This window comes from Narcine bancroftii, chromosome 4, assembly GCF_036971445.1.
Source record: "Narcine bancroftii isolate sNarBan1 chromosome 4, sNarBan1.hap1, whole genome shotgun sequence".
NCBI classification, from domain to species: domain Eukaryota; kingdom Metazoa; phylum Chordata; class Chondrichthyes; order Torpediniformes; family Narcinidae; genus Narcine; species Narcine bancroftii.
In genome coordinates, this window is record NC_091472.1 from 48,797,111 (window position 1) to 48,822,135 (window position 25,025).

Sequence of the window (25,025 nt, forward strand, 5' to 3'; positions counted from 1 at the left end):
TCTCCGTGGATTCATTCCCATGGCTTCTACAGCAGCACAGACTTCATTCCCAACCATTGGCAACCCAATCTCCAGATGTAAACCTCCGACACAATCAGGAATCTTCAGCACCGATGCCCCTTGGGACCCCTTCGCGCCCTTGGCACTCTCTTGCATCCTGGTTATGATGCCTGCTATACCTTCAGCCACTCTCCAAACAACATCCAGCAGTCCACAGCCTGGTGTGAATCCTTTGACCACAAGTGCCCGCAGCTGGGTTCCTCCCCTCGAGTTGAAAACAGTTCGCCACCTGCATGTTCTTCAGTCTCCGAGCCCCTCACTGGTCCACCTCAACGGTCACTGTCCTGTAGGGTCGTCTCCTCTGCTTCTCCTCAAATGGTGGGTGTCCTCCCCATTTTCTAGTGCCCTGCGCCAGTACTCTGCTTCCTCAGAGTTTGCAACCTCTCAAGGCTGTGCCTGTGCTGGCAGCAGCCGTCTTGACCCCAGACACTGTGTTGCAGAATTTTAGAATAAAATACCATTGGCTTCTTCCATGGGCCGTTTAGAGCCTGTGCGGAGCCATCGGTAGCAGGACTGGGTAGTAGGACCCCATGGGAGAGGTCTTTGTCTCCACTCCCTGCTCTCCTTGGGTCTGCACAAGCGGCTGCATTGTCAGCAGCGCTGCCTGTTTTTTGTGCAAACAAAAATATTTTTAGTCTTGAGTATCTAATTTCAGATAAAGATCTTTTTCCCAATTTTGATCTCTTTTCAGGTGGCTAACTGAAAGCAAATACAGAATAAAGTGTTTTAAAATTTCTTTTAAGATGCATTTTGCCTGGCGCTAAAACACTTTGTTTGCACTACTAATAAGTGGTAATTCTGCCTTGCCTGAAGGGAAAAGAATCTCGAGGTTGTATGTGATGTCATGTATGTACTCTGACAATAAATCTGAAATCAGCAATTGATGTATAGTCTTGAAATTTTAGGGTGCTACTTCACACCACCTGGGACAGAATTTTTCAAAGATGTTTGAGATTGTTTTTGAGGATCCAAAGAAACCTGGAGAGAAACAATATGCATTTCAAAACTCCTGGGGAATTACAACCAGAACAATTGGAGTCATGACCATGGTCCATGGTGATAACCAGGGATTGATCTTACCCCCGAGAGTTGCTTGCGTTCAGGTATGTTTTGTGAGGAGTTGGGTGGTGAATGGATTTGGGTTAATTGAATATTCAATCAGGAATTGGAACTGAATTTTATTATAAATTTGAAGACTTTCTTGAATAGGAAAGTAAGCTAAAGTAATGCAGCAATCGGGTTTCATTTTGTTTACATTGTGACAGCAGATTTCCCATCACGTTGCTTATGAATAATTGGTTAACATGTACACATGAGTAAATCAGTTTTTAAGTTGGAATGAACTATTGTATGACCTCATTCTAGGCTTAGGTAATGGTCATATGCAGCGACCCGGGTTTGAACCTGGTGCTGACTGCAAGGAGTTTGTATGTTCTCCCCGTATCTGCCTGTGTTTCCACTGGGTGCACTGGTTTCTTCCCACCTTTCAAAAACACTGTAATTTTGATTAAATGGAAAGACAATATTCCACTTACACGTACAGACTGGTTAAGTTATATAATGTCTTGTTTAAGTTTAAATTAGACATGCCATTAAAGAGTCAAATTTTAACTTCCAAAAGACATGGGGCTCATTTATGGACTATTATCATAACCTAAAGAATTAGGGTTGTTCTGAAGCTTTGGTGCTGTGCTGTTCAACTCCAGGTTGTTGTCACTTGATTCCTAAGTGTTAGCTTATAACCTTGCTTAGTGGTAGGGGCTTTGAATTATAAGGTTTGTTTTTTTTTCTTCTCTTGAATTTCACAAAACATTGTATAACTGAACCATGCAATTGTGCATAATGTAAACATCAGTACAAATAATATAAAAGAACAAAAACTTACAGGGTGGGGGATATTGTCGGCTAATTGGAGTATTTGGATAGCACTGCACATGGGCCTGTTACTGTGCTGTATGTCTAAACAATGGTTTTCAAACTGGGAAGATTGAGAACCATTGCTTTAGACCCAATTATTACTGAAATATTTTGCTTGAGAAAAATAGTATTTGGCCCATTTCCTTTGGAGTTATGAAACCGTGCATATAAATATAGGTATGATCAAAACAGTGGTTTTCAAACCTTTCTCTTTCCACTCACATTCCACCTTAAGCAATCCCTATGCCGTAGGTGCTCTGTGATTAGTAAGGGATTGCTTAAGGTGGAATGTGAGTTTGGTGGAAACTCGTCTAAATTATTTTCAGAGATTAATGTGCTGACGAGTATATTAATCAAGGGATTGCAAGTGAACCTTTAAGAATACTGAATTTACAAAATTGATTTTGTTCATAATTTTTGCAGGTTATAATAATACCTTGTGGGATCACTAACACTCTCTCCGAAGAGGACAAAGAATCTTTATTAGACAAGTGCAATCAATATTTTGACCGATGTACTAACGTTGGAATCCGTGCTCGAACTGACTTGAGGGATAACTATTCGCCTGGCTGGAAGTTCAATCATTGGGAATTGAAAGCAAGTGGATAAGTTGTTTAATTTTAAATGCAAGATTTTTTTTTAGGTTTTATTTCTGAAATCACTCTGAATTCACATCTATAAATTGTTATTATTATTATTGAGGACTTGAGTTACCACTCTTAATGATTTAAAGTTCCCATAATTGCTGGTGTAGAAACAGCCAACTGTCAAGACAAGGAAATTGGTTGTTATCCTTGAAACTGAATGTGCATTGGTTTTAATTCATCCAAAGACCATTGCTTTTGTTGTTTTATTTTTTTGCAATTAGAATCTTCCTGCATTGTAGACTCCTTTTTCTTTGGGAGTGGCCAGATGAGCAATCTGAGCTGTTAGATTGTGGAACCTGAATGGGAAAACCCTGAATTGTTCGAGGTCTTTGCCACTTAGTTTGGTTGTGATGTGATGTGGACTCCTTTTATCATCGAGCATCAGGGTCAGCGCTCCAGTTTTCAATTGGCCCACTGAACCAACAATGCCTTTCATTTTAGTGAAGCAGAAATGTAGACATTGAGGAAGGCTTCTATATTTACAGCAGGATCTAGATCAGTGGGGATGATATCCAAAGAGTGGCAAATAGAATTTACCTCTGACAAATGTAAGGTGTGGCACTTGGGGAAGTCAAACCAGGGTAAGATTTGCAAGGTAAATGTAAAAGGTCTGTGGAGTGTGGTAGAACACAGGAATTAGGGGTACAAGTGCATTGTGGGAATTCAAGGGACAGGATGGTGAGGGTGTTTGTCATACTTGCCTTCATTGGATGGATTATTGAGTGCAAGATTGGGACTTATGATTTGCATGTATAAGGCATTGGTGAGACCACACTTGGAGTATAGTGAGCAGTTCCTGTTGTTCATTTATAGGAAGCACATTAATTGGAAGGAATGCATCTCATGATGAGAGCTTGAGTTCTAGGTGTAAGTTGGATATACTGGGTCCTTATTCCATGGTGTAGGAGGCTGAGAGGTGACCTTGGAGAGATTTAAAGTAAAAGCTCATATTCTTTTTCCCCAGGGTAGATGATTCAAGAAATTGAGGGCATAGATTTAAGGATTTGGGTGGGGGGGTTGTAGAAATTTAAGAGGGACATGAGGGGCAACTTTTTTACTTTGTATGATATATCGGAAATGAGTTGCTTGACAAAACTGGAGGTGAGCACTGTTTTGCCATTCAAAAGATATTTATGGACAGGAGGGGTTTAGAAGGACATGGACGAAATGTAGGCTTGACCCAGAACCTGGTACCACCCCAGAATGACAAGTTTGTCAGTTATACAAAAAGGTTTGAAGTGCATTTTCCTTGCTGTACAACTCTGTCTAAATGACTGAGGGGGGAAGAGAGGTAAATTTAAGGTAATTTGCTTATTTTGGATTGGAGTTTAGAAGTTTACTTCAGTGAATTTTTAAGCATTTTTCTACTATTTTTTTAAGTGTTGAATAGACATTCAAAATTTATTATCAGCCTGTTAGCCTGGGCTGTTATCGAGTAGGCTGTCAAAGCTGTGTAAAACTTGGATAATCAAAGGGTGATTTGATGAACAAGCTGCCACGATAAAGGATGGCCAGAGTTGTATTCTGCCACCATCAAGAAAAAAAATCTTTTAATCTGAACTTCTAACCTATGCTATAAGTAGGATCAGTCATTTATTCTGAGGTAGGCCTCATCAAGCCACCCACAGAACTGAATTCAGACCATAAGCTATTTGTTGTGCAGCTTTTATATTTTTGCCCAGGATTTAAATGTCCACCTGCTTCAATGTTACTAGTAGCTTGTCCAGTACAATTATCCTAAAATAATAATGTTAGAAAATAGTACTAGTTGGAGTTTGGTGAAAATTTCCGCCAAACTCATTAAACATAATGCATGATTTATCCTAACTCTTTATTCTCTCTCCATAGGTACTGCCTGACCCTGTTTCCTATAATTCCTATTTTTGTTTCATATTTCAAGCATCTACATAATTTTGCTTTTATTTTACTGTAAATATTATTAGAAGCTGAAGAAAGTTTTTATTTGCTCCTGGCCTAATAAATGCAATACAAACACCATGGAAATTCATTATTGCTCTCTGCTTTCATCCAGTTAATTGCCTCGTCAGCAAAAATTGCAGCACCTCATCCAGATTCTGTGTAGTAACTGCAGCAAAATTGTTATTGAGGAGGTGTTACTGGAATATTTCCATTTTTAATTTTAGGGTGTACCCATCAGGCTTGAGGTTGGACCACGAGACATGAAAAATCAGCAATTTGTAGCTGTCAGAAGAGATACTGGCAGCAAACTTACAATTCCGGAGACTGCTGCTGAGGCAAAACTAAAGAATTTATTGGAGGAAATCCAGAGCAATCTTTATAACAGGTATGTATTATCCAAGCTCTTTAAGTCACATATTTACACAAGTGTGAACAATTTGCACTACCTTGGTATGTATTGCATCTTGGCCATTTTTATTAAGAAATTTCTTTTTAATCAAACGTGTGTGGAGAAAATTATCTTGGATAAATGGTATGTGTAGCAAGAGGAGAGTTCACTGCATAGCCAGTTGATTTCTTGTCCAAATAAGATGATTCTTGTCCATGACGCATTAAAATATAGTTCCTTGCTTTTAAATGCCACAAGAGTATACCTTAGGAACAGGAAAGGTCCATCAAGCAATACATCCCTCTGCCCTATCACCACATAGTGGTTACAGTGTACAGTAAAATACCCATTATCCAGAATTCAAGCAACCCAATCAACCAGCAAAAAAAAAATTGAGGAAATAATAAAAATAAATGAGAATAAATAAAACTTTAAATAAAAGTTTAAAATTATAAAATGTTCTCTGAAGCAACATGCATACCCTTGGTGGGGATGAGAGCAAACATTCAGCCAATAGCGCACCCCGGTCATGCCCTGTTAAGAGCCGGCTCTGGTGTGACTTTACAATAGTGTTTCCCTATCCCTAACTCGTACGAGTCTTTATTCGTATATTATTAAGTATATTAATAAGGCATTGTCTCTAAACTTGGGGGATGGGATTTTAATTATTACAGCAGCACGGTTAGCGCAACACTGTTACAGTGCCGACAAAATGGATTCAAATTTAAATGTAAAATTTGTAAGTTACGGGAATTACCTGATTAAAGTGTATTTTACATAATTAGGGACTTTGATATTGATTTTTATCAAATCACTTCACATTTTGCACTGTCTTTTAAACTGTTAATTCTTAATCCAGGTGTGTTAGTTAGGCATTATAAGTGTGTCTCGTGCAACTGGAAAATTCATATATCGGGCATCTGCAATTCCTGTAGGTGCTGGATACCAGTGATTTTACTGTATTTGGTGCAAAAATTGTACTCCATCTTGTCTATCTACAAAACATACAGCAGTTAGTTGCTTTCATTAAGGACTAGGGGTGCAACTTCAGGGAAATACCATCTCCTAGTCCCTCTCCAAGATGGCGTGGAAGAGTATGAAAATCGTTACTTTTTGCAAAGATGTGGACAAAACCCATCATCACTACCTAATGAGACATTTTAACTTTTTTTCTTCTACTAATGAGGAAATAATTTTATTCAATAAATATGTGCCTCTGTATGGTCCCTGGGGAATGTTTCCCTTTTTTTCCAGTGAAAAGCACAGGTTGTCCCAATCAGGGAATTTCCTAGTAAGTTCTTAAATGTTGCACTCTTAGCCAGTGTTCCTGTCTTCTACCTTGATGATTCAGCGCAAATAAACCTAATTCAGCTCTTTAAATATTCCACATGTAATCTGGGAGTTGGTGGAGAATAAATGGTTTTCAGGATTTGTTTTGATGGGTCTGAATCCTGAAATTGGTGGCCCGTCAGCATTATGAGAATACCTGTCAGCTGAAGTGAAATTGTTTAAGAATTCAGGCATCTGGATATGGACAGTAAATGCTGGACTTACTAATGGACCCTGAAAATTCTTGAATAAAAATGGGTTTGGCTTTCTACATTTTTAAATTTAAATTTATTTTCTCCACAATTGTTTATATTTTTGTTAGCTCAGTTAATGTTTATTTTAGTTTTGGATTTATTGTCAGTCTACATAAATGAAGTCACATGGCAGAATTACCATTAATTGTTAGTGCAAAACTAAACTGTATACAGCATAAATTTGTAAACAAAGAACTGAGCAGATAATGAATGTAAACAAATTGGGCAATGCAGAGAAAAGAAAATAAAGTGCACAAGTTAGAGTCCTTAAATGAGTCTCTGAGTTTATCATTGAGGAGTCTGATGGAGGGGTGGCAGCTGTTCATGGACCTGGTGGTGTGAGTCTTGTGACACCTATACCTCTTTTCAGATAGCATCAATGAGTATGGAGAGTATGCTGGGTGGTGTGGGTCTTTGATTGCTGCTGCCCTCCGACAGCAGCATTCCCCGTAGATGTACTCAGTAGTGGGGAAAGTTTTGCCTGTGATGTCCTGGGGGCTGTGTCGACTACCTTTTGAAGGGCTTTGCACTCCGGGATATTGGTATTCCCATACCAGACCATGATGCAGCCGATCAGAACATTTCCACCCCACCTCCAAAAATTTGCCAGGGTGTCTGATGTCATACACAAACTCCTGAGGAAGTTGAGGTGCTGACATGCTTTCTTCACGATGCCATTGGTGTGTTGGGTCCAAGAAAGATCTTCATAGATAGTGACTCCCAAGAACTTAAAATTTGGGTTGAATAGGTCTTTAACTACTGATTATTCCCTTTGTTACTTTAAACACATGAAATTACTTACCCATTTTCAAATTTTAATAAGTTCTTGCATATGCCATATCTCCCTACAGTGAATATCTTTGATAAAGAAGATTGTGGGCCTAATGTAGACAAAATGTAATGTAAATAATGTATCTATGCCTTGTATTTTGTCAAAATCTTATTTACTATGAAAATATCATGTAATTTTTACAAGTACTTTTAATCATGTTCTGTAATCCCATTATTGCCATACTGTTTTAAAATTTAACATTAAAATGATTAAACTTTGTTGGTAACCTGGGATACTGTGCAATATAGTACTACCCTTGTATACTAATAGTTCACTGTTGTTGCCTTATTTTTAAACCAGGGGAATGATATTGTTTCTCTCTTAGTCGTGAATTGTGACAGATTATGTTATATTTTATATTGTATATCGATATGTTTTAAAGGCGAATTGTGGGTTTTTTTTAGTTAGGTCACAAAAAGATACAAACACTTCACAACACAGATCTCATTTGAAATACCAGAGCTCCGCTCAAGCCAGACAGTCCAGGCTCCGAGTGCCTTTGCAAAAACTTTGAAGAATGTCTATGGAGATTTCACAAGTTGGTGTTAATTGAACATGCTCTGGAGTAATGGATTATTGATTTTGAAAGCAACAGATGAATGGACTCAGAAGATTGGTTCTGGTACCACAGTCTGTCTGTCTGCAGTTGGCTGCTTTAAGAGGGTCATGAGGTTTTCTCAGAGAGAGAGAGAGAGAGAGAGCGAGCGAGAGAATTCAGTTCTACAGTTCAGCAGCAGCAACTGGGGCTGGAACAGGACAAGCTGGAAAGCTTGTGGAAAAACCCCATTTTGAAGACAGATTATGAGTTCTTAGTTCAGACTGGTCAAAGCCCTTGTGGTTCATGCAAGAGGAGAGGACTGGCTGCATAATGTTTCACTTGAAATAAGGGAAACAGAAAGGAACTCTGTGGTGACTTGAAAGAAAGAGGTTATCTGGAAAACCTTGATGCAACAAGTTTCTTCGGCAAGATACTGAAGTGGCTAATCGGAAGGAATCAGTTTGTATCCAATAAACAACAAATCTCTCTCTGAAAACTGACAAGAACCTTCCCGAGTGGTAACCATTTACCTTTTAAGCACCAAAGCCTGGTGAAATTCATAAATGTTAAATTCTGTACACAGTATAACAATTGCTTGATACCGGTGAACTTGGAGGAATGAGAAGTGAGATTGAACTATGAATCTACGGACTTTTGCAGACACATGCGCTTAGAATTAGAAAGGGGTTAAGTTAATAGTAATAAGTTAAAGTTTGATCCTGTTTTCATGTTTTAAGATAATTAAAAGCATCTTTTGTTTAAGTAACCATTTGTCGTGGTGAATTTCTATTGCTGCTAGATTTTGGGGTCCTCTGGGCCTGTCACAGAATCGACTGCATCAAGGGCGAAATCAATGCAATAATGAGAAGCATTGACTCTTTTTGTTTATGCTCTCTTTTGGGAATTCAAATATTTAATCAACTATTTTATTTTTCTTTCTTCATTGCAATAAGGGCTGCTCAGGATCTGAAGGACAACATGGCTGTGGCTGACACAATGGAACAATTTCAGCAGGAGTTAGATTTGGGAAAGGTATGATCTAATTTGATTTCAGCTCACATTATCTGACTTCAAGGTATTTGCATGGGTTTCTTGGTACAGTTGGTGGGGGGCTAAAATGGAATACAGCAGAAGTCCTAAAATGCAGACTGTTCAGGTATTGGGCCGGTCTGGATTCTCAGGCAGTACTCTTTATAATTCAAATTTAAGGAGGAATAAAGTGATGAGCAGGTAAATTTTGATAGTTTATTCATGAGCAAATACAGGGTGCCTTATTTATCAGAACCAACAGTTTTAAAGAAAATGTGTAAACATTTTTACTACAAAATATCATTTAATGCTTAAAATTATTTTAAGAAATGAACATTGTAAAATAAAAATACAGTATACAAATGAATTTCTTTGCGTAAGATTACCTTTGTGGTGGCTTATTGTCACTGTGCATCTGTGGTGCTTATGCAATCACGCATGCTCACAAAACTGCTAATTTTTTTAAAGTATGATGTTTTTCAAAGTCTGGATTAGTAGCATCTGGGTTTTTGGACTTCTACTGTATAAATGTAATGGCATAAAAGTTTCACTTTATTCTTACCACTGCCCTTCTGTGTATGAGCAGAATCTTAAACTGTCTTCCGAACTGCAAGTCTGAGGAAAACTGCTTCAAATGGCCATTAGTAATTACAGGCTCATGTGCAGCTTATGTGGAAAATAATACACAAAAACCAAAGTGTGGCATTCAGTTCCTGTAAAGCTTTACGTTTCGTCTTCATCAAAAGACCAGTTTCATTTTTGCATTTCAAGTATTACTGGATAAAATTGTTCATAATTGTTAGATACATCAGTTTAACTGTAGATTCTTCAGATCAGCTAGTGTGTAGTATGGTGCTTTTATTTCATTGTCCCATTCATTTCAGATTGTGGAGATTCCTTTTTGCGGTAGCATAGATTGTGAAGACTGGATCAAGAAAACCACTGCCAGGTAAGAGCAGACATTGATTTTGCATTGTTAAATGTGCATGTATTAAAGTAATTGTTTTTTTAAAAAAAACTACAATTGATTTGAATACAGTGTTAAATATATGGGCTCTTTGAGCAATTGGTAATTAAAATTTGAGCCTACTGTCAAGGGAGAAAAAAATTGTGTGGCATTTGAATCGAATAAACTGGTTATCCAGGGGATAGCCACACCTGATCACTCAGTCAATGTTTTTTTAAAAAAAAACAGTTCAGTCATCTCATTGCTGAATGCAAATTGGTTGTTATCTTTTTCTCCACAACAGTGAAAAACATTTTAATTGGTTGTAACATACTTTGGTACTGAGATTGTGAAAAATATAATGCATAATTGACCTTGCTTTTTGCATTTGTGGATCCTTAAAATACTTTTGTTTATACAAAAATCAATTGCGCACAGGAAAAGAGTAATTTGTTTTTTCAAGTGCAAGTCTAGTGTTTAACTTGCCATCCGGACATTCTTGGAAAAGGAATTCACTTTTACTTTGTGCGGCAGGGATCAAGATGTTGAGCCTGGAACACCATCCATGGGAGCTAAGAGTCTGTGTATTCCTTTTGCACCTCTTCGTGAACTACAGCCTGGAGTCATGTGCATTAGTGGCAAGGAACCTGCTCAATATTATGTACTTTTTGGCCGCAGTTACTAATGAAGTGAATTGTAGGAAATCATGTCTGTCTATAAATGTTTTTATAAGACTAATGAATGATAATTGCTTTAATTTTTTTTTGTGTATTTTTATCCAGTTATGAGAGAATAACTATTAATAACAAATCAAAGCCCTTAGAGTCTATTGAATCTCAAAAATAAAGCTAGAAGATGCCCTACTTATAATTAATAAACATTTAATGAATACATTTCTTGGTGTTTTTTTTTGGTTTAAACAATTTAGTGTATTGGAACTAAAATCTGGTGGTTGACAAAAAAAATCCAAATTTTTAATCTATCAAAGACTAAAATGTAGAAAAAATACATTTCTAAATAAAATTTTGTGCTATAATTTTTTTGTATTGATCTTACTACAAAATTACCTTTGATAATTTTTCACTTCATGATTGAAAATTTATATTGTGAATGGTTCTTCTTGGTAAATGTTCATGCATTTTTTAAAATATGAAGTAACACTTGAGCACTAAGTGGTTGATCAATGCCACCCTATTTCTAATCCTTTTCCATCCATCCAAACCCATTGAACAAGCTATTGTCTCGAAATATGTACCCATCTTTTCTGCAACACTGAAATTCTCAAATTAAGTTTCAAGTAATGCTATAGGACTGAAACAACTCAACTGATGGTGCTGGCTTTGATACTCCTTTATCTTTTCCCTGATGGAAACAGCTGAAAGATGCTATATGTAGGATGGAAGGGGTCATTTTAGTCCTGTGGATTGACTTCCAATCCATTTCTCTACAGCTAACCATACCACACTGTGATGCAGCCAGCCTGGATGCTCTTGATAGAGTTCCTGTAGAAGGTTGACATGATAATGGGGTTACCTGCTTCAGTCTTCTCAGGAAGTGCAGAAGCTGCTGTGCCTTCCTCACCAGTGAGGAGGTGTTGAGTGTCCACGATAGGCCATTAGTTAAGTGAATTCCAACAAACTTGGTGCTCTCTGCTCTCTCCACTACAAAATTGTTTTTTTTAAATATTTAAGTTTTAAGAAAATACAGAATGTAGATAATTAATATAACAATAATACATTGACTATAAAATCAGAAAAAACATCCATAAGGTCTGGGCGAAAAAAAAATAATAAAGGAGAGTTCTCCCAGTACCCCCTCCTAAGATTCAAAAGAAAAGGGGAATAGAGGGAGATTAAAAAAAAGAAAATTAGAAAAGAAAAAGTCACAGGAGCAAGGTTCGACATCTCAGAGTCACATCATTTTAAAAGTATTAAATTTCTAAATAAGGAGTTTACTAATTGATAAATATAAACAAAATCATATAATCTGGGCATTAAAGTAATTAAATAAGGTTGCCAAATTTCATCAAATATGATGAAGCAGACAGAATGACTGCAGGCCTGGTCGGTGAATACTACAGTAGAGTAACTAGAAGAATTCACCAGACACTATTAGTCAGCAAAAACCCTTTATTTAAATTTGCCTCTTTTTAAATCCCTTCCGGCCTGGACACCTGCAGGGCGTGTGTTTTAAAGTAAAGACGATGGGAGCCCCGTGCCATCTTGAAGGTGAGTACTCAACTCAGTGTGCCACAACCCAGCCCGCAGTGCCGCATGCGACCCCCCCCCCCCCCCCCCCCCCCCCCACTGGCCAGGTGAGTGAGTGAGCACCGACCAGGCCTGCAGTCGTTCTGTCTGCTTCATCATATCTATTCCTAAGGCTGTAAGTAATCTTCTCAAAGGCAATACAACTTTGCACTTCCATGTTCTAAAGATCAATGAGTAGTAAGGAATCGCGTTTCCCTGTTACTGCTATACATGTCCTGGCTATTGATAACTTCTGGAGCAGTTAACTTTTATAACTGCCAAATTCCTCAGAAGAAATAATTCTGGGTCCCAAAATATAAATATTAAGTTAACCCCCAAAATATTTGTCAATGCTTCTCCCAATTCCATCCAAAAGGGACTACAGGGTTGTTGATATAGTGGAGGGTGGTTGTTCCTGATCCACCAGAACCCCATGATCATCTCCTTCATCTTGTCCACGCTGAGACTCAGGTTGTTACTCTTGCACCATATCACAAGATTTTCTACTTCTGTAGTGCAACTCGTTGCTGATGAGGCCAACTACTGCTGTGTCATCTGCAAACAATGGCATTGTTGGAGCTGGATCTGATGATGCAGTGTGGGTTAGTAGCATGAACAGGAGTGGGCTAAGCACACAGCCCTGAGATGTCCCAGTGCTCAGTGTGACGGAGCTCAATATTTGCTGCTGACCTGGACAGATTGTGGTCTTTTTGTTAGGAAGTCCAGGATCCTGTTACTATGAGGGCTGTTGAGTCCCAGCAAGGACAATGTCTCCACCAGCCTCTGGGAATGATTGTATGAAACACCATCTTGAGGTCAATTAACAGCAGCCTGGCATATGAGGCATCGTTCTCCATGCAGGTCAGGACAGAGTGAAGGGGCAAGGGTTATAGCATTGTGGTAAAATATCTTCAATAGGTGAATTGACATGGGTCCAGCATCTCTTGAGAGGTGTGTGATGATGTGTTCCATCACCTGACGCTTGAAATATTTCATAATGGTGGAGGTCAGTGCTACATGGTGGTAGTCATCGAGGCCTGTTGTTATCATTGTCGGGTTTTGGGATGATGGAGGCTGTCTTGAATCCTCCAGGAATGATGGACTGGTGCAGTGTGATGTTGAAGATGTCTGAAGACCTCCATTAATTGGTCTGGGCAGTCCTTCAGTACCCGACCAGGTATGTTGTGTGGCCCCGCCTCCTTGTGTGGTTTCACCTTGGAGAGGGTTCTCTTCATCTCAGACACAGCTACACAGGGGGTCTGTTCATCATGGGGACATGGAGCTTTCTTTGGTGTCATCCTATTCATCTCTTCAAACCGTGCATAGATGTTCCGTCTGCCAGAAGGGAGGCATCATTGTCCTTAACTCGCAAGGTTGACTTGTGATCTGTTATAGTCTTGATCCCTCGCCACATGTGCTTCATGTCGTCGGTATCACACAGCCATCTGTGAATCTTTGGATTATACAGGAGAGTTCAGCCCATCCTATCCCCTGTCCTGAAGGCAGCATCGTGAGCTCAGAAAAGGGCCTGGACCTCTGCATTCAACGATGGTTTTTTGGCTATCCCTGGTTGTGAAGTATTTGATCTCTGACATCGTCAATGCACTTGCTGATGTAGCCAGTCACTGAGATTGTGCACTCTGTTTACATGACTGTTGTAGGTGGCCACCTCCTTGAAACAGCTCCAGTCTGTGGTCTCAAAGCAGTTTTGTAGTTCTGCTGTGACCCCCACCACCATCTGGTCACACCCGGATCTCCCTGCAAACTGATTTAATTTGCCAGCGTCTGTACGCTTGGGGTTAGCAGCATGGATATGTGATCTGAGTAATCAAGGTGGGGAGCGAGGTGCAGTCTTGTATGATCCAGAGTATTCTCTCCTCTTCTGATGGAAGTTAACATTCTCTTGAAACCGTGGTTAGACAATTTTCAGGTTGGTGTGGTTGGAGTCGCCAGCAATAATCACAGCAATGTCAGGGTGGGATATCTGGGCTTCTCCAACTACTCACCATCCCTTGTTTACATAAATCAAAATGGTGTCTCCTGATTACATTCTTTCCTCAGATGATGTGGCCTAAAAAATAGCCTTACCTCTTGCTCCCACATCATAATTGTTTTGGGTGAACATTGAGCTATCCTCAGCCCCCAGTATTTCTATGATACATGATGCCTCTTAACAAGATCTGCAAATGTAACATTGTTCACATACATGTTGCTAATCAATTCCACCTAATTACCTTTCTCAACCAAATATAATAGATATTAAAGATGTACCAGTGGGTGTAGTTTATTTGGTATTATCAAAATAAGGTGGAGATTTCAGACAACATGGTACTGAATATTAAATGAATAATAATTCAGTTTAGGTAATAAATGGAAAATTAGTGAAAGAGATTAACATGAAATAAACAAGTCCTTGTCAGGTCAGCTGGCAATAAGATGTTACAACGATTAGTGTCGGTAATGGACTCTCGGTTATTTGTTATTGGTATAATGATTCTGATGAAAGGAAAGTTTTCATAAAAGAAAGCTTGGTGGAAAGGTATTGTTTCAGATTAAGCAATAAATTTTCAAAGGGAAATGCAAGTTTAATTGAGTAAAATGGCAGGTGTAATGTGAAGTTATTATGGTTGCAAAAAAAATGCAAAACTTTTATCTGAAGCTTTAAAATAATTGAATGATGCCTACGATATTTAGGAGGGATCGGCAAGAAAGAAAAGGGGGTGGGGTAGTATTGATGGTGAGAGAAGGGACCGACACGATTGACAGGAAGGATATTAACTCAGAAGATGCGGAATCTATATGGGTAGAACTGAGGAATAGCAAGGGGCGGAAAACGTTAGTGGGGGTGGTATATAGGCCTCCAAATAGTAGTGTAGAGGTGAGGGAAGTCATTAAAAGAGAAATTAGAAAAGCGTGCATTAAGGGAACAGCTGTCATCATGGGAGACTTTAATTTGCATATAGATTGGACTAGTCAAATTGGTAAAAATACAGAGGAGGAGGAATTCCTTGAATGTTTACAGGAAGGTTATCTAGACCAATATGTCGAGGAACCAACTCGGGAGCAGGCCATTTTACATTGGGTATTATGCAATGATAAGGGGCTAATCAGCAATCTTGTTGTGCGAGGCCCTTTGGGTAGGAGCGATCACAATATGATCGAATTCTCACTCGACATGGAGAGTGAAGAAATTAAAACCGATACTAAGGTCCTGAATTTAAATAAAGGGAATTATGATGGTATGAGACGGGAGTTGAGTAAGATTGATTGGGTGGTGTTTATGGGGGAGTTGATTGTGGATAGACAATGGAAAGCATTCACAGATCTAATGGAGAAATTGCAAAAATCGTTTATACCAGTTTGGCATAAAAATAAACCAAAAAAGGTGACTCAACCGTGGATAACAAGGGAAATTAGAGACAACATTGGGTCCAAAGAGAGAGCATGTCAATTGGCCAAAAAAAGTACCAAATCCAAAGACTGGGAGCAGTTCAAGATGCAGCAAAGGAGGACAAAGGGATTAATCAAGAGAGCAAAAATAAATTACGGAAGTAAGCTTGCGGCAAATATAAAAACCGACTGCAAAAGCTTTTATAAATATGTCAAGAGGAAAAGATTGGTGAAATCCAGAGTAGGTCCTTTGCAGTCGGAATCAGGGGAATATATAATGGGGAATAAGGAAATGGCAGACCAATTAAATTCTTACTTTAGTTCTGTTTTTACAAGAGAGGATACAAATAACCTCCCAAGGATGTTGGGAAACATAGAGACTAATGCAAGGGAGGAACTGAAAGTAATCAGTATCTCTAAGGACATGGTCTTGGGGAAATTGATGGGATTGAAGGCAGATAAATACCAAGGGCCTGATAATCTACATCCTAGGGTACTCAAGGAAGTGGCCATTCAGATAGCAGATGCTTTAAGAATTATTTTCCAGAACTCGATAGACTCAGGATCAGTACCCATGGATTGGAGGGTAGCTAATGTTACCCCACTATTTAAAAAGGGGGGTAGAGAAAAAGCGGGGAATTATCGGCCGGTGAGCCTTGCATCAGTAGTGGGAAAAATGATGGAATCCATTATTAAGGATGTAATAGCAGAGCATATGACTAGCAGAGAAGGGATCGGACGGAGTCGACATGGATTTACAAAAGGTAAATCGTGCTTGACTAATCTACTGGAATTCTTTGAGATGGTGACAGGTAAAATAGATGGGGGAGAGCCAGTGGATGTGGTGTATCTGGACTTCCAAAAGGCCTTCGATAAGGTCCCGCATAAACGACTGGCTTCCAAAATCAAGGCTCATGGGATTGGGGGCAAAGTATTGATGTGGATTGAGAACTGGCTAGCAGGTAGAAGACAGAGTGTTGGGATAAATGGCTCCTTTTCTGAGTGGCGGGCGGTGACCAGTGGGGTACCACAGGGATCTGTACTGGGACCCCAGCTGTTCACAATTTACATTAATGATCTGGATGAGGGGATTGGATCTAATATCTCCAAATTTGCAGATGACACTAAGCTAGGAGGGGTTGTGTGCACGGAAGAGGGGGTCAGGAAGCTCCAGTGTGATTTGTATAAATTGAGGGACTGGGCAGATACATGGCAAATGCACTACAATGTGGATAAATGTGAGGTTATCCACTTTGGTAATACAAACCGGAGGGTAGATTACTATTTGAATGGCAATAGATTAAGAAATGGGGAAGGGCAGAGAGACCTAGGGGTACTTGTACATCAGTCTCTGAAGGCGAGCATGCAGGTACAGCAGGCGGTTAAAAAGGCAAATGGTATGTTGGCGTTCATATCAAGAGGGTTTGAGTATAGGAACAAGGATACCTTACTGCAGCTATACAGGGCCTTGGTGAGACCACACCTGGAGTATTGTGTGCAGTTTTGGTCACCTTATCTAAGGAAGGATGGTCTTGCAATGGAGGGAGTGCAGAGGCGATTCACCAGGCTGATACCTGGAATGGCAGGAATGACTTAGGAAAGATTGCGCAAATTGGGATTGTACTCCCTGGAGTTTAGAAGATTGAGAGGGGATCTCATAGAGACATAAAATTCTGGCAGGACTGGACAGAATGGATGCAGATGGGATGTTTCCAATGATGGGAAAATCCAGAACCCGGGGCCATGGTTTGAGGATAATAGGCAAACCATTTAGGACCGAGATGAGGAGGAATTTCTTTACCCAAAGGATGGTGAATCTGTGGAATTCATTGCCACAGAGGGCAGTAGAGGCAGGTTCATTAAATATATTTAAGAGGGAATTAGATATATTTTTTCAGTATAAGGGTATTAAAGGTTACGGAGAGAAGGCGGGGACGGGGTACTGAACTTTAAGATCAGCCATGATCTCGTTGAATGGCGGAGCAGGCTTGAAGGGTCGAATGACCTACTCCTGCTCCTATCTTCTATGTTTCTATGTCTCTATGTTTCTATGTTTAAAATGCAACACTATTGCAGCACAAGTGACCTGAGTTCGAATTTGGCACAGTCTTTAAGGAGTTTGTACATTCTCTCCGTATCTCTGTATTCCGAGATCCCTTTCTTCTACCATGCTCCTCAGTGCACTGTCATTTACCATGTACGGACTTTCTTGGTTTGTCCTTCAAAAATGCAACACTTCACACTTCTCTGCATTAAATTTAATCTGCCATTTTTCAGCCCATTTTTTTTCCCTCATAGTCCAAAAAAGATCCCTCTGCAAGCTTTGATAATCTTCTTTGCTGTCCACGATACCTCCAATCTTTGTTTCATCTGCAAACTTGCTGATCCAATTTACCACATTATTATCCAAATCATCGATATAGATGTCAAACAACCATGGTCCCAGCACTGATCCCTGAGGCACACCATTAGTCACAGGCCTTCAGTCTGAGAAGCAATCATCTACCAAAACACTTTGGCTTCTCCCGTCCAGTCATTGTCGAACCCAGTTCACTACTTTACCATGAATACTTAGTGCTTGAACTTTTCTGTCTAACCTCCCATGTGGGACCTTGTCAAAGGCCTCACTAAAGTCCATGTAGACAACATCCACAACCTTCCCTTCAACTTGCTTGGTAATCTCAAAAAACTCTAAAATTGGTTGAACATGACCTGCCAAGCACTGTCATGTTGATTATATCTAATGTCTATCAAAATATTTGTATATCTGATCTCTTGGAACACCTTCCAATAATTTGCCTAGTACTGACATCAGGCTCATAGTTTCCAGAGTTACATTTGGAGTCTTTTTAAAATAACAGAATAACGTGAGCTACCCTCCAATCCTCTGCTCCACACCCATAGCTAAGGACATATTAAATACACTAGCTTCCCTCAAGGTCTAAGGGATTATCTTGTCGGGCTCTGGGGATTTATCCATCCCCATTTGCTTTAAGACAACAAGTACCACCTCTTTAATCTGTGTAAGTTCCATGACATCACTACTTGTTTTCCTTACTTTCCCCAACTCTGTACCAATTTCCTGAGTGAATACTGATGCAAAAAACCTATTTAAAATTCTTCCCCCCCCCCCCCAAATATCTTTTGGCTCTATACACAGCTGACCACTCTGATTTTCAATTTTGTCCCTTACTCTTACTATCCTTTTGATCTTAATATGCCTGTAGAAATCCTTAGGATATTCCTTCACATTGTCTGCCAAAGCAACCTCGTGCCTTTTAACCTTCCTGTTTTCTTTCTTGAGGTTTTTCTTGCATTTTTTATACTCCTCAAGTACCTAATTTGTTCTGTGTTCCCTATACTTGCTATACCCCTCTCTCCTCCTAAACAAATTCCCAATATCCGTCGAAAACAAATTCCCTATGCCTATTAACTTTGCCTTTAATCCTGACAGGAACATGCAAACTCTGTACTCTCAAAATTTAACTTTTGAAGGTCTTCCACTTACCTTGCACATTCTTGGCTGAAAACAATTTATCCTAATCCACGCATTCTTGATCCCTTCTCCAATTGACCTTTCTCCAATTTAGAATCTGAATCCAAGGCCCACTTGAAACTAATGGCATTATGATCACTGTACCCAAGGTCCCCCTCCATCCACTCCTTAATGAGTTCCGCACACGCCATGATGCTTAAACTCTTCTTACTTTGTCACTGGGACTGCTTCCACAACTGTGACTATGCCACCCCAACCAAGTCCCATTCTTCCACTTTAAGCTGCCTTCCTCCTTTTTGACACCTTGTCCTGGCCAACTGCCCACTTTGGTTTTTTTAAAAATCTCCATCAACTGTCTCAACTTTACCACTGCCCTCTCTTACTCTAATCTTACCTCTGATGTTCTGCCCTCCACTCTCTCCCCAACAATGCCAACCTCACCATCAAACTCACAGACAAGGGTGGTGCTGCTGTGGTCTGGTGCACTGACCTCTACCTTGCTGAGGCCAGACGACAGCTCTCAGACACCACCTCCTACTTACCCCTTCCACAAAACCCCACCACTGCTCATCAAGCCTCTGTTTCCAACACCATCTCCAACCTCGCCACCTCTGGTCACCTCCCTCCCTCCCAGGGCCTCCAACTTCATTGTCTCCCATCCCCTCATTGCCCATTTCTACCTTTTACTCAAAATACACAAACCCAGCGTTCCAGGTAGACCCATTATTTCTACTTGCTCTTGCCCCACTGAACTCATTTTGTCGTAACTTATCTCTATCTTTTCTCTCCTGGTCCAATCCCTCTCCACCTATGTTCACAATACCTCACATGCCCTCCATCTCCTCAATAACTTCAGATTCTCCAAATGGATCCACAATAACTTCAGATTCTCCAAATGGATCCACCTCATTTTCACAATAGATGTCCAAACCCTTTCTACCTCCATTATTCATACAGAAGGTCTTAAAGCACATTGCTTCTTCCTGGACCAGAGACCCGACTAGTCATGCTCTACCACCACCCTCCTCTGCCTGGCAAAACTTGTCCTCAGTTCCTCCAAATCAAGGGAGTAGATATAGGTACCTGCATGGGTCCAAGCTACACCTGCCTGCAGAGTCAAGGTCCCTCAACTCTTCCTCTGCTATATTGATGACAACTTCAAAGTTGCCTCATACACCTGCAATGAGCTCATCAACTTCATTCACTTCACTGCCAACTTCTATCCCGATCTCAAACTCACCTGGCCCATCTCCAACAATACTCTTTCTTTTCTGGATCTCTCTGTCTCAGTGTTGGCAACAAGTGGGGTGGCATTTGTGGGTATTTCTCCCCCCCAAATGAGGTATTATGACCCCCCCCCCACCTACAGCTAGGGTGGCCAGATGTCTGGTTTTAGGCCAAGCAGTCTGCCTGTCCTCCATTTGGGGGTGTAGGGACAGAAGGGGGACACTTACCATGTCCTTAAGTCCACAGGTTGCGTGGCCATGTTTCTTCTTGCATGTGCTAGTACTGGCTGGTGCATGTGCAATGTATTGGAGTATCGGGGCCACTAGTGTCTCTTCCCTCGGAGGGAGGGGAAAGTGACGCTAGGCCATAGTACTCCCATCCGTTGCACACTTGCACATGCGCGCAAGAGGAAACATGGCCATGCATGGTCTATGGACCCCACATTTAACATGTTAATTGCCCCCTCCCCTGCTGAGTGAGCTTTCGAGTAGCAAATTGTGCCCCCCCCCCCCCTTCCATGGTTACCCTAATTCCCCCTGCTGTTTCCATCTCGGGAGACTGGGTTTCCACTGATATATTACAAATCCACCAAATACCTTGACTACACTTCCTCATACCCTGTACCCTGTAAGGATTCTATTCCCTTTTTGCAATTTCTTTATCTCTGCTGCATCTATTACCAAGATGAGGTCTTCCAGTCCAGATCATTGAAATGACTGCCTTCTTCCACAAATGTGGCTTTCCCTCCACCATTAATCAACTCAGCCCTCACCAGCATCTCCTCCATTTCCCACTCATCTGCCCAGACCCTCTCTGCCCCCAGACCAACACAGGATTCACCTTGTCCTTACCTAACACCCCACCAGCCTCTGCATCTGACAAATTATCTTTAAGAATTTCCGGCACTTACAACAGGATCCCACTACCAGACACGTCTTCCCCTCTCCTCGCCTCTCAACCTTCCATAGGGACCGTTCCTTCCATGACTCCCCTGTGCACTCATGCCTCCCTACCAATCACTACCTCTGACACTCCCTTGTTAATTTGTGCCTCCCTACCAATAACTCCCACAGCACCTTTCCCTGTGGTCGCAGGAGGTGCCTCACTTGTGCCCACACCTCCATCCTCACCACAGTCCAGGGCTACAAACAGGCCCTTCAAGTAAAGGAACACTTCACTTGTGTATCTGCAGGATTGATTACTGCATCCGGTGCTTCACTCAGTCCACACTAGTGATAGGGACCTCCCAGTGGCCACCATTTCAGTTCTGTGTCCCACTCACATGTCTATCCATGGCCTCATACTATCCCACCAAGACCACCCATAAATTGGAGGAACCACATCTGATTTTCCTGTCTAGTAACTCTCTAGCCGGTTGGTATTAACATTGACTTTTCTAGTTTCTGCTAACCTGCTCTCCCTTCCCCACTTTTCTTTCCCTTAGATCTCCATACCTTCCCTCTGTATTCATCTTGTCATCCCTTCTCCCCCTGCTTGCTGCTGTGTCCTCCCTCCCTTCTCCACCTATTACCTCCTGCCTTTGCTACCATGCTCCTACCCCTCAGCCTCCCCCTTACCTTTTTATTCAGATACCTGCCAAGATTTTTCCAAACCTCAATGAAGGGTTCAAGCCTAAAACGTTGGTTATTTTAAAAAAAATCTTTGCTATATATAGGATCTCCTGAGTTTCTCCAGCATTGTGTTTTTACTTCAGCCACAGACTTTCATGTTTTACTTCTTTCCTTTACTACTGGACCCAAAATGTTCCCCTACACATACTTCTGTCACCTGTCCTGTCTATTTCCCTAATAGGAGATCCAATATTGCATTCTTTCTAGTTAGTGCCTCTATAAATATGATTTAGAAAACTGTCCTGAACATGTGACAAACTCCAAGCCATCCAGCCCTTTTACAGTATGGATTTCCCAGTCAATATGTAGAAAGTTTCCTGCAGCTGTCTGCTATCTCTTTATAGATTTGCTTTTCCAATTCGCGTTGACTATTGGACAGTCTATAATACAACCCCATGAGTGTGGTCATACCTTTCCTGTTCCTCAGCTCCATCCATTTAGCTTCAGTAAATGAGCCCTCTGGTCTGTCCTTCCTGAGCATAGCCGTGATATTTTCCCTGATGAGCAATGCCACTCCTCCCCCTTTCATTCCCCCCATTCTATCACATTCTATATTCCTCCAGAATATTGAGCTGCCAATCCTGCTCCTCCTGCAAATAAGTTTCACTAATGGGCACTGTTACATCTCAAACCAGCAACAAGAGGATACAATTCAAAAGGGTTAAATTTTAACTTTTTTATTATTGACTATTAACAATATAATGTCTTCACACAATTAACCCCACTATAAGGATCTATAGCAAATAGACAGATATATATTTATAAAGAATGTGCATGTGGAAAAACCCAGACCATTATAGTCTGTACCCAATATTCAAAAAGGAAAAAAATCCCCCAAAACCCCGTCAGTCAGTCAAGTAAGTCAGTCCAAAAAAACACAGTCCACAGAATTCAATGTCCAAGTTCACTTCTTTAAATGATAACAAAGGACGTCGTAGTGAAGGTTGGAGAGAGAAATTACTGGTTGCTTTGCGTAAACTTACGAATCCTCACTTATGAGGCATGTGCACCACACAGCTCTCCAACTGCCGTCTGTCACTCCAACTGCCATTCTGCCACTTTAAATACCACTCTGCTTCTCAAATGGATTCTCCCATTGTTCTCGAAAGTTCCAAGCACTCAGCTGTACCACAAGTTGTAGAGTTGACAGTCCACAGTCCAAAAGGTTAGTCCATGGTCCATAACACCACAATGTCATAATTCCACATGCCTATCCACACTCTATAAACTCCTCTGCCTTTCACACAATACTCCTTGCATTGAAGTAGGTGCCCTGAGAACATTTCCACCACGTACAACCCATTGACTTCTAACGTCATGTGCAATTTTCACATTTTTTTTTTTACTTCCTCCATTACTCTCTGCTCTGGTACTCTGCTTCCCATCCCCCTGCAAATCTAGTTATAACCTCCCCGGAGCAGCAAACCTTCCTGTAAGGATATTAGCCCCCTCCAGTTCAGATGCAAACCATCCCTTCAGAACAGGTCCTACCTTCCCTGGAAGAGAGTCCAAATTAAAAAAAAAAAGAATTAAGTTCAAGAGAAAAAAAAAGAAGAGAGTCCAAATATATAAATATGTGTATGTGTACATTTTTTTTTCTCTCTATCCAAGCTATGAATTTGCCATGCGTCCCATGCATTTGCACCTTCCAAATCAGCCTACCAGGAGGAACCTTTTCAAATCCCTTGCTAAAGTCCATGTGGATAACATTCACTGCTGCCCCCTCATCTCAAAAAAAACCAAGACACTTCCAGCCTCTCAGTTTACCTAATCTGAATTGGACTTTACAAATGCATATATCTATCTACAAGTATCTTTTCCAATAGTTTTCCTGCCACTGATGTGAGGTTTACAGACTAATAATTCTCTGGATTATATTTTTTTTTTCTTAAACAAAGGTGCAACATTATTCTCCAGACTTCTGGGATCTCTCTTGTTGCTAGTCAGCATTTCAGGCACTTTACATTTCTAAAGATATTTGAATGTTTCACAGAATTATTAACTTTTCTCAGTTTTATAATGTTTCTCAGTTTGCACCATAAACATTCCAATTTTTTGAGAGTTTTGGTAGCCATTAAGCTTGAAGGAATGACATAAATGGCTTCCAGTGCTGTTCGGGAATAGAGTTTACATTTTGAACAGAAAAATTCTGCTGGAAGTCCATGCCAGTTTCTGGAACCTGTGGGTAAGTGTGGCTGAGTGACAGTGAGGGAATCTTGTTACTTAGAGGCGGGCTACATGGAAACAGTTCAATGTCAGGATGTAGCCCATCTGTCACATGTTGTACGCCATTGTTGCAGAGAAATATATTAGTGAAATCTTGTTATTCTATAACATTACTATTGTGGATGGTTAATTGTTGATGCCCTTCATCCAGGTCCAGGGTGGTGCTCTATTCTTCGGCAAACGTTTTGTAAGGAATTGAGGTCTTGACACTTTAGATTCCCCAGTACTTCTTTATTACACACAAGCTTGGCAGGAGGCCCATTAACCCTGTAGGGGATGAAGGAGCTCCCTGAACATACAAAGACTTGACTTTAAATTCTTCAACATTATCTGACTTTAAACGACCTCAAAGCAGCCCCCTCCTTGGCAGCAAGCATTATCCCATCAGCATTAAGCTGTGCAATGGTGCATGATGCACCATATAGTGGACCAATCACACAGATATGTTTTCCTCCCCTTGGGTATTTTCAGTTTCAATTTCCCCTAATTCTTGTAAATCACTTGACTCCACCGAGAAATGAGAATGTTGGAATTTATTAGCTGGGATTTCTCTTAAATGGGTGACTCACCATATTTTTAATTGTGGCCCCCTAGTTCTAGATTCTTTCTCACACATCTCCATTGTACCAAGACATCTCAGAATCTTAAATCTGTCAACTAATTCATATTTTACTAAAACTCCAGTGGACACAAGTACAGCCGATTCAACCTTATCTTCAAAGTGATATCCATTCCAGGAATGTGTACAGCATTTATCTTTCAAAAACATACCCTTGGAATGAACAAACAGGCAGCATCTATGGAAAGAGGAATAGAGTTAAGTTTTCATGTCAAAGATCCAAAATCAGAATTCCCTGTTGAATCCTCCGATGGGTTTTGCATTGACTTGCATGGTCTTTTGTTTAGGCATGGTTAGCGAAGCTGTTATCGCAACACTATTACAGCACCG

At 40.5% G+C, this 25,025-nt stretch overlaps 1 protein-coding gene and 1 long non-coding RNA gene across 5 annotated transcripts in view; one reads left to right on the top strand and one right to left on the bottom strand.

Moving 5' to 3' along the window:
• The window catches only part of eprs1 (glutamyl-prolyl-tRNA synthetase 1), a 79,132-nt gene extending 68,379 nt beyond the window's left edge, over positions 1 to 10,753 (top strand). For all 3 annotated transcript variants that reach the window (XM_069931227.1, XM_069931229.1, XM_069931228.1), the window contains 6 exons: positions 966 to 1,163; positions 2,401 to 2,574; positions 4,769 to 4,929; positions 8,839 to 8,917; positions 9,799 to 9,863; positions 10,395 to 10,753. In XM_069931227.1, coding sequence (XP_069787328.1) covers positions 966 to 1,163; positions 2,401 to 2,574; positions 4,769 to 4,929; positions 8,839 to 8,917; positions 9,799 to 9,863; positions 10,395 to 10,545 — 828 coding nt within the window. In that variant the 3' untranslated portion in view covers positions 10,546 to 10,753. The remainder of the gene's footprint in view (positions 1 to 965; positions 1,164 to 2,400; positions 2,575 to 4,768; positions 4,930 to 8,838; positions 8,918 to 9,798; positions 9,864 to 10,394) is intronic.
• The window catches only part of LOC138760545 (uncharacterized), a 34,937-nt gene extending 12,042 nt beyond the window's left edge, over positions 1 to 22,895 (bottom strand). For both annotated transcript variants that reach the window (XR_011355690.1, XR_011355691.1), the window contains exon 1: positions 22,834 to 22,895. This is a non-coding gene — a long non-coding RNA (uncharacterized lncRNA). The remainder of the gene's footprint in view (positions 1 to 22,833) is intronic.
• Between the last annotated feature and the right edge of the window lie 2,130 nt (positions 22,896 to 25,025).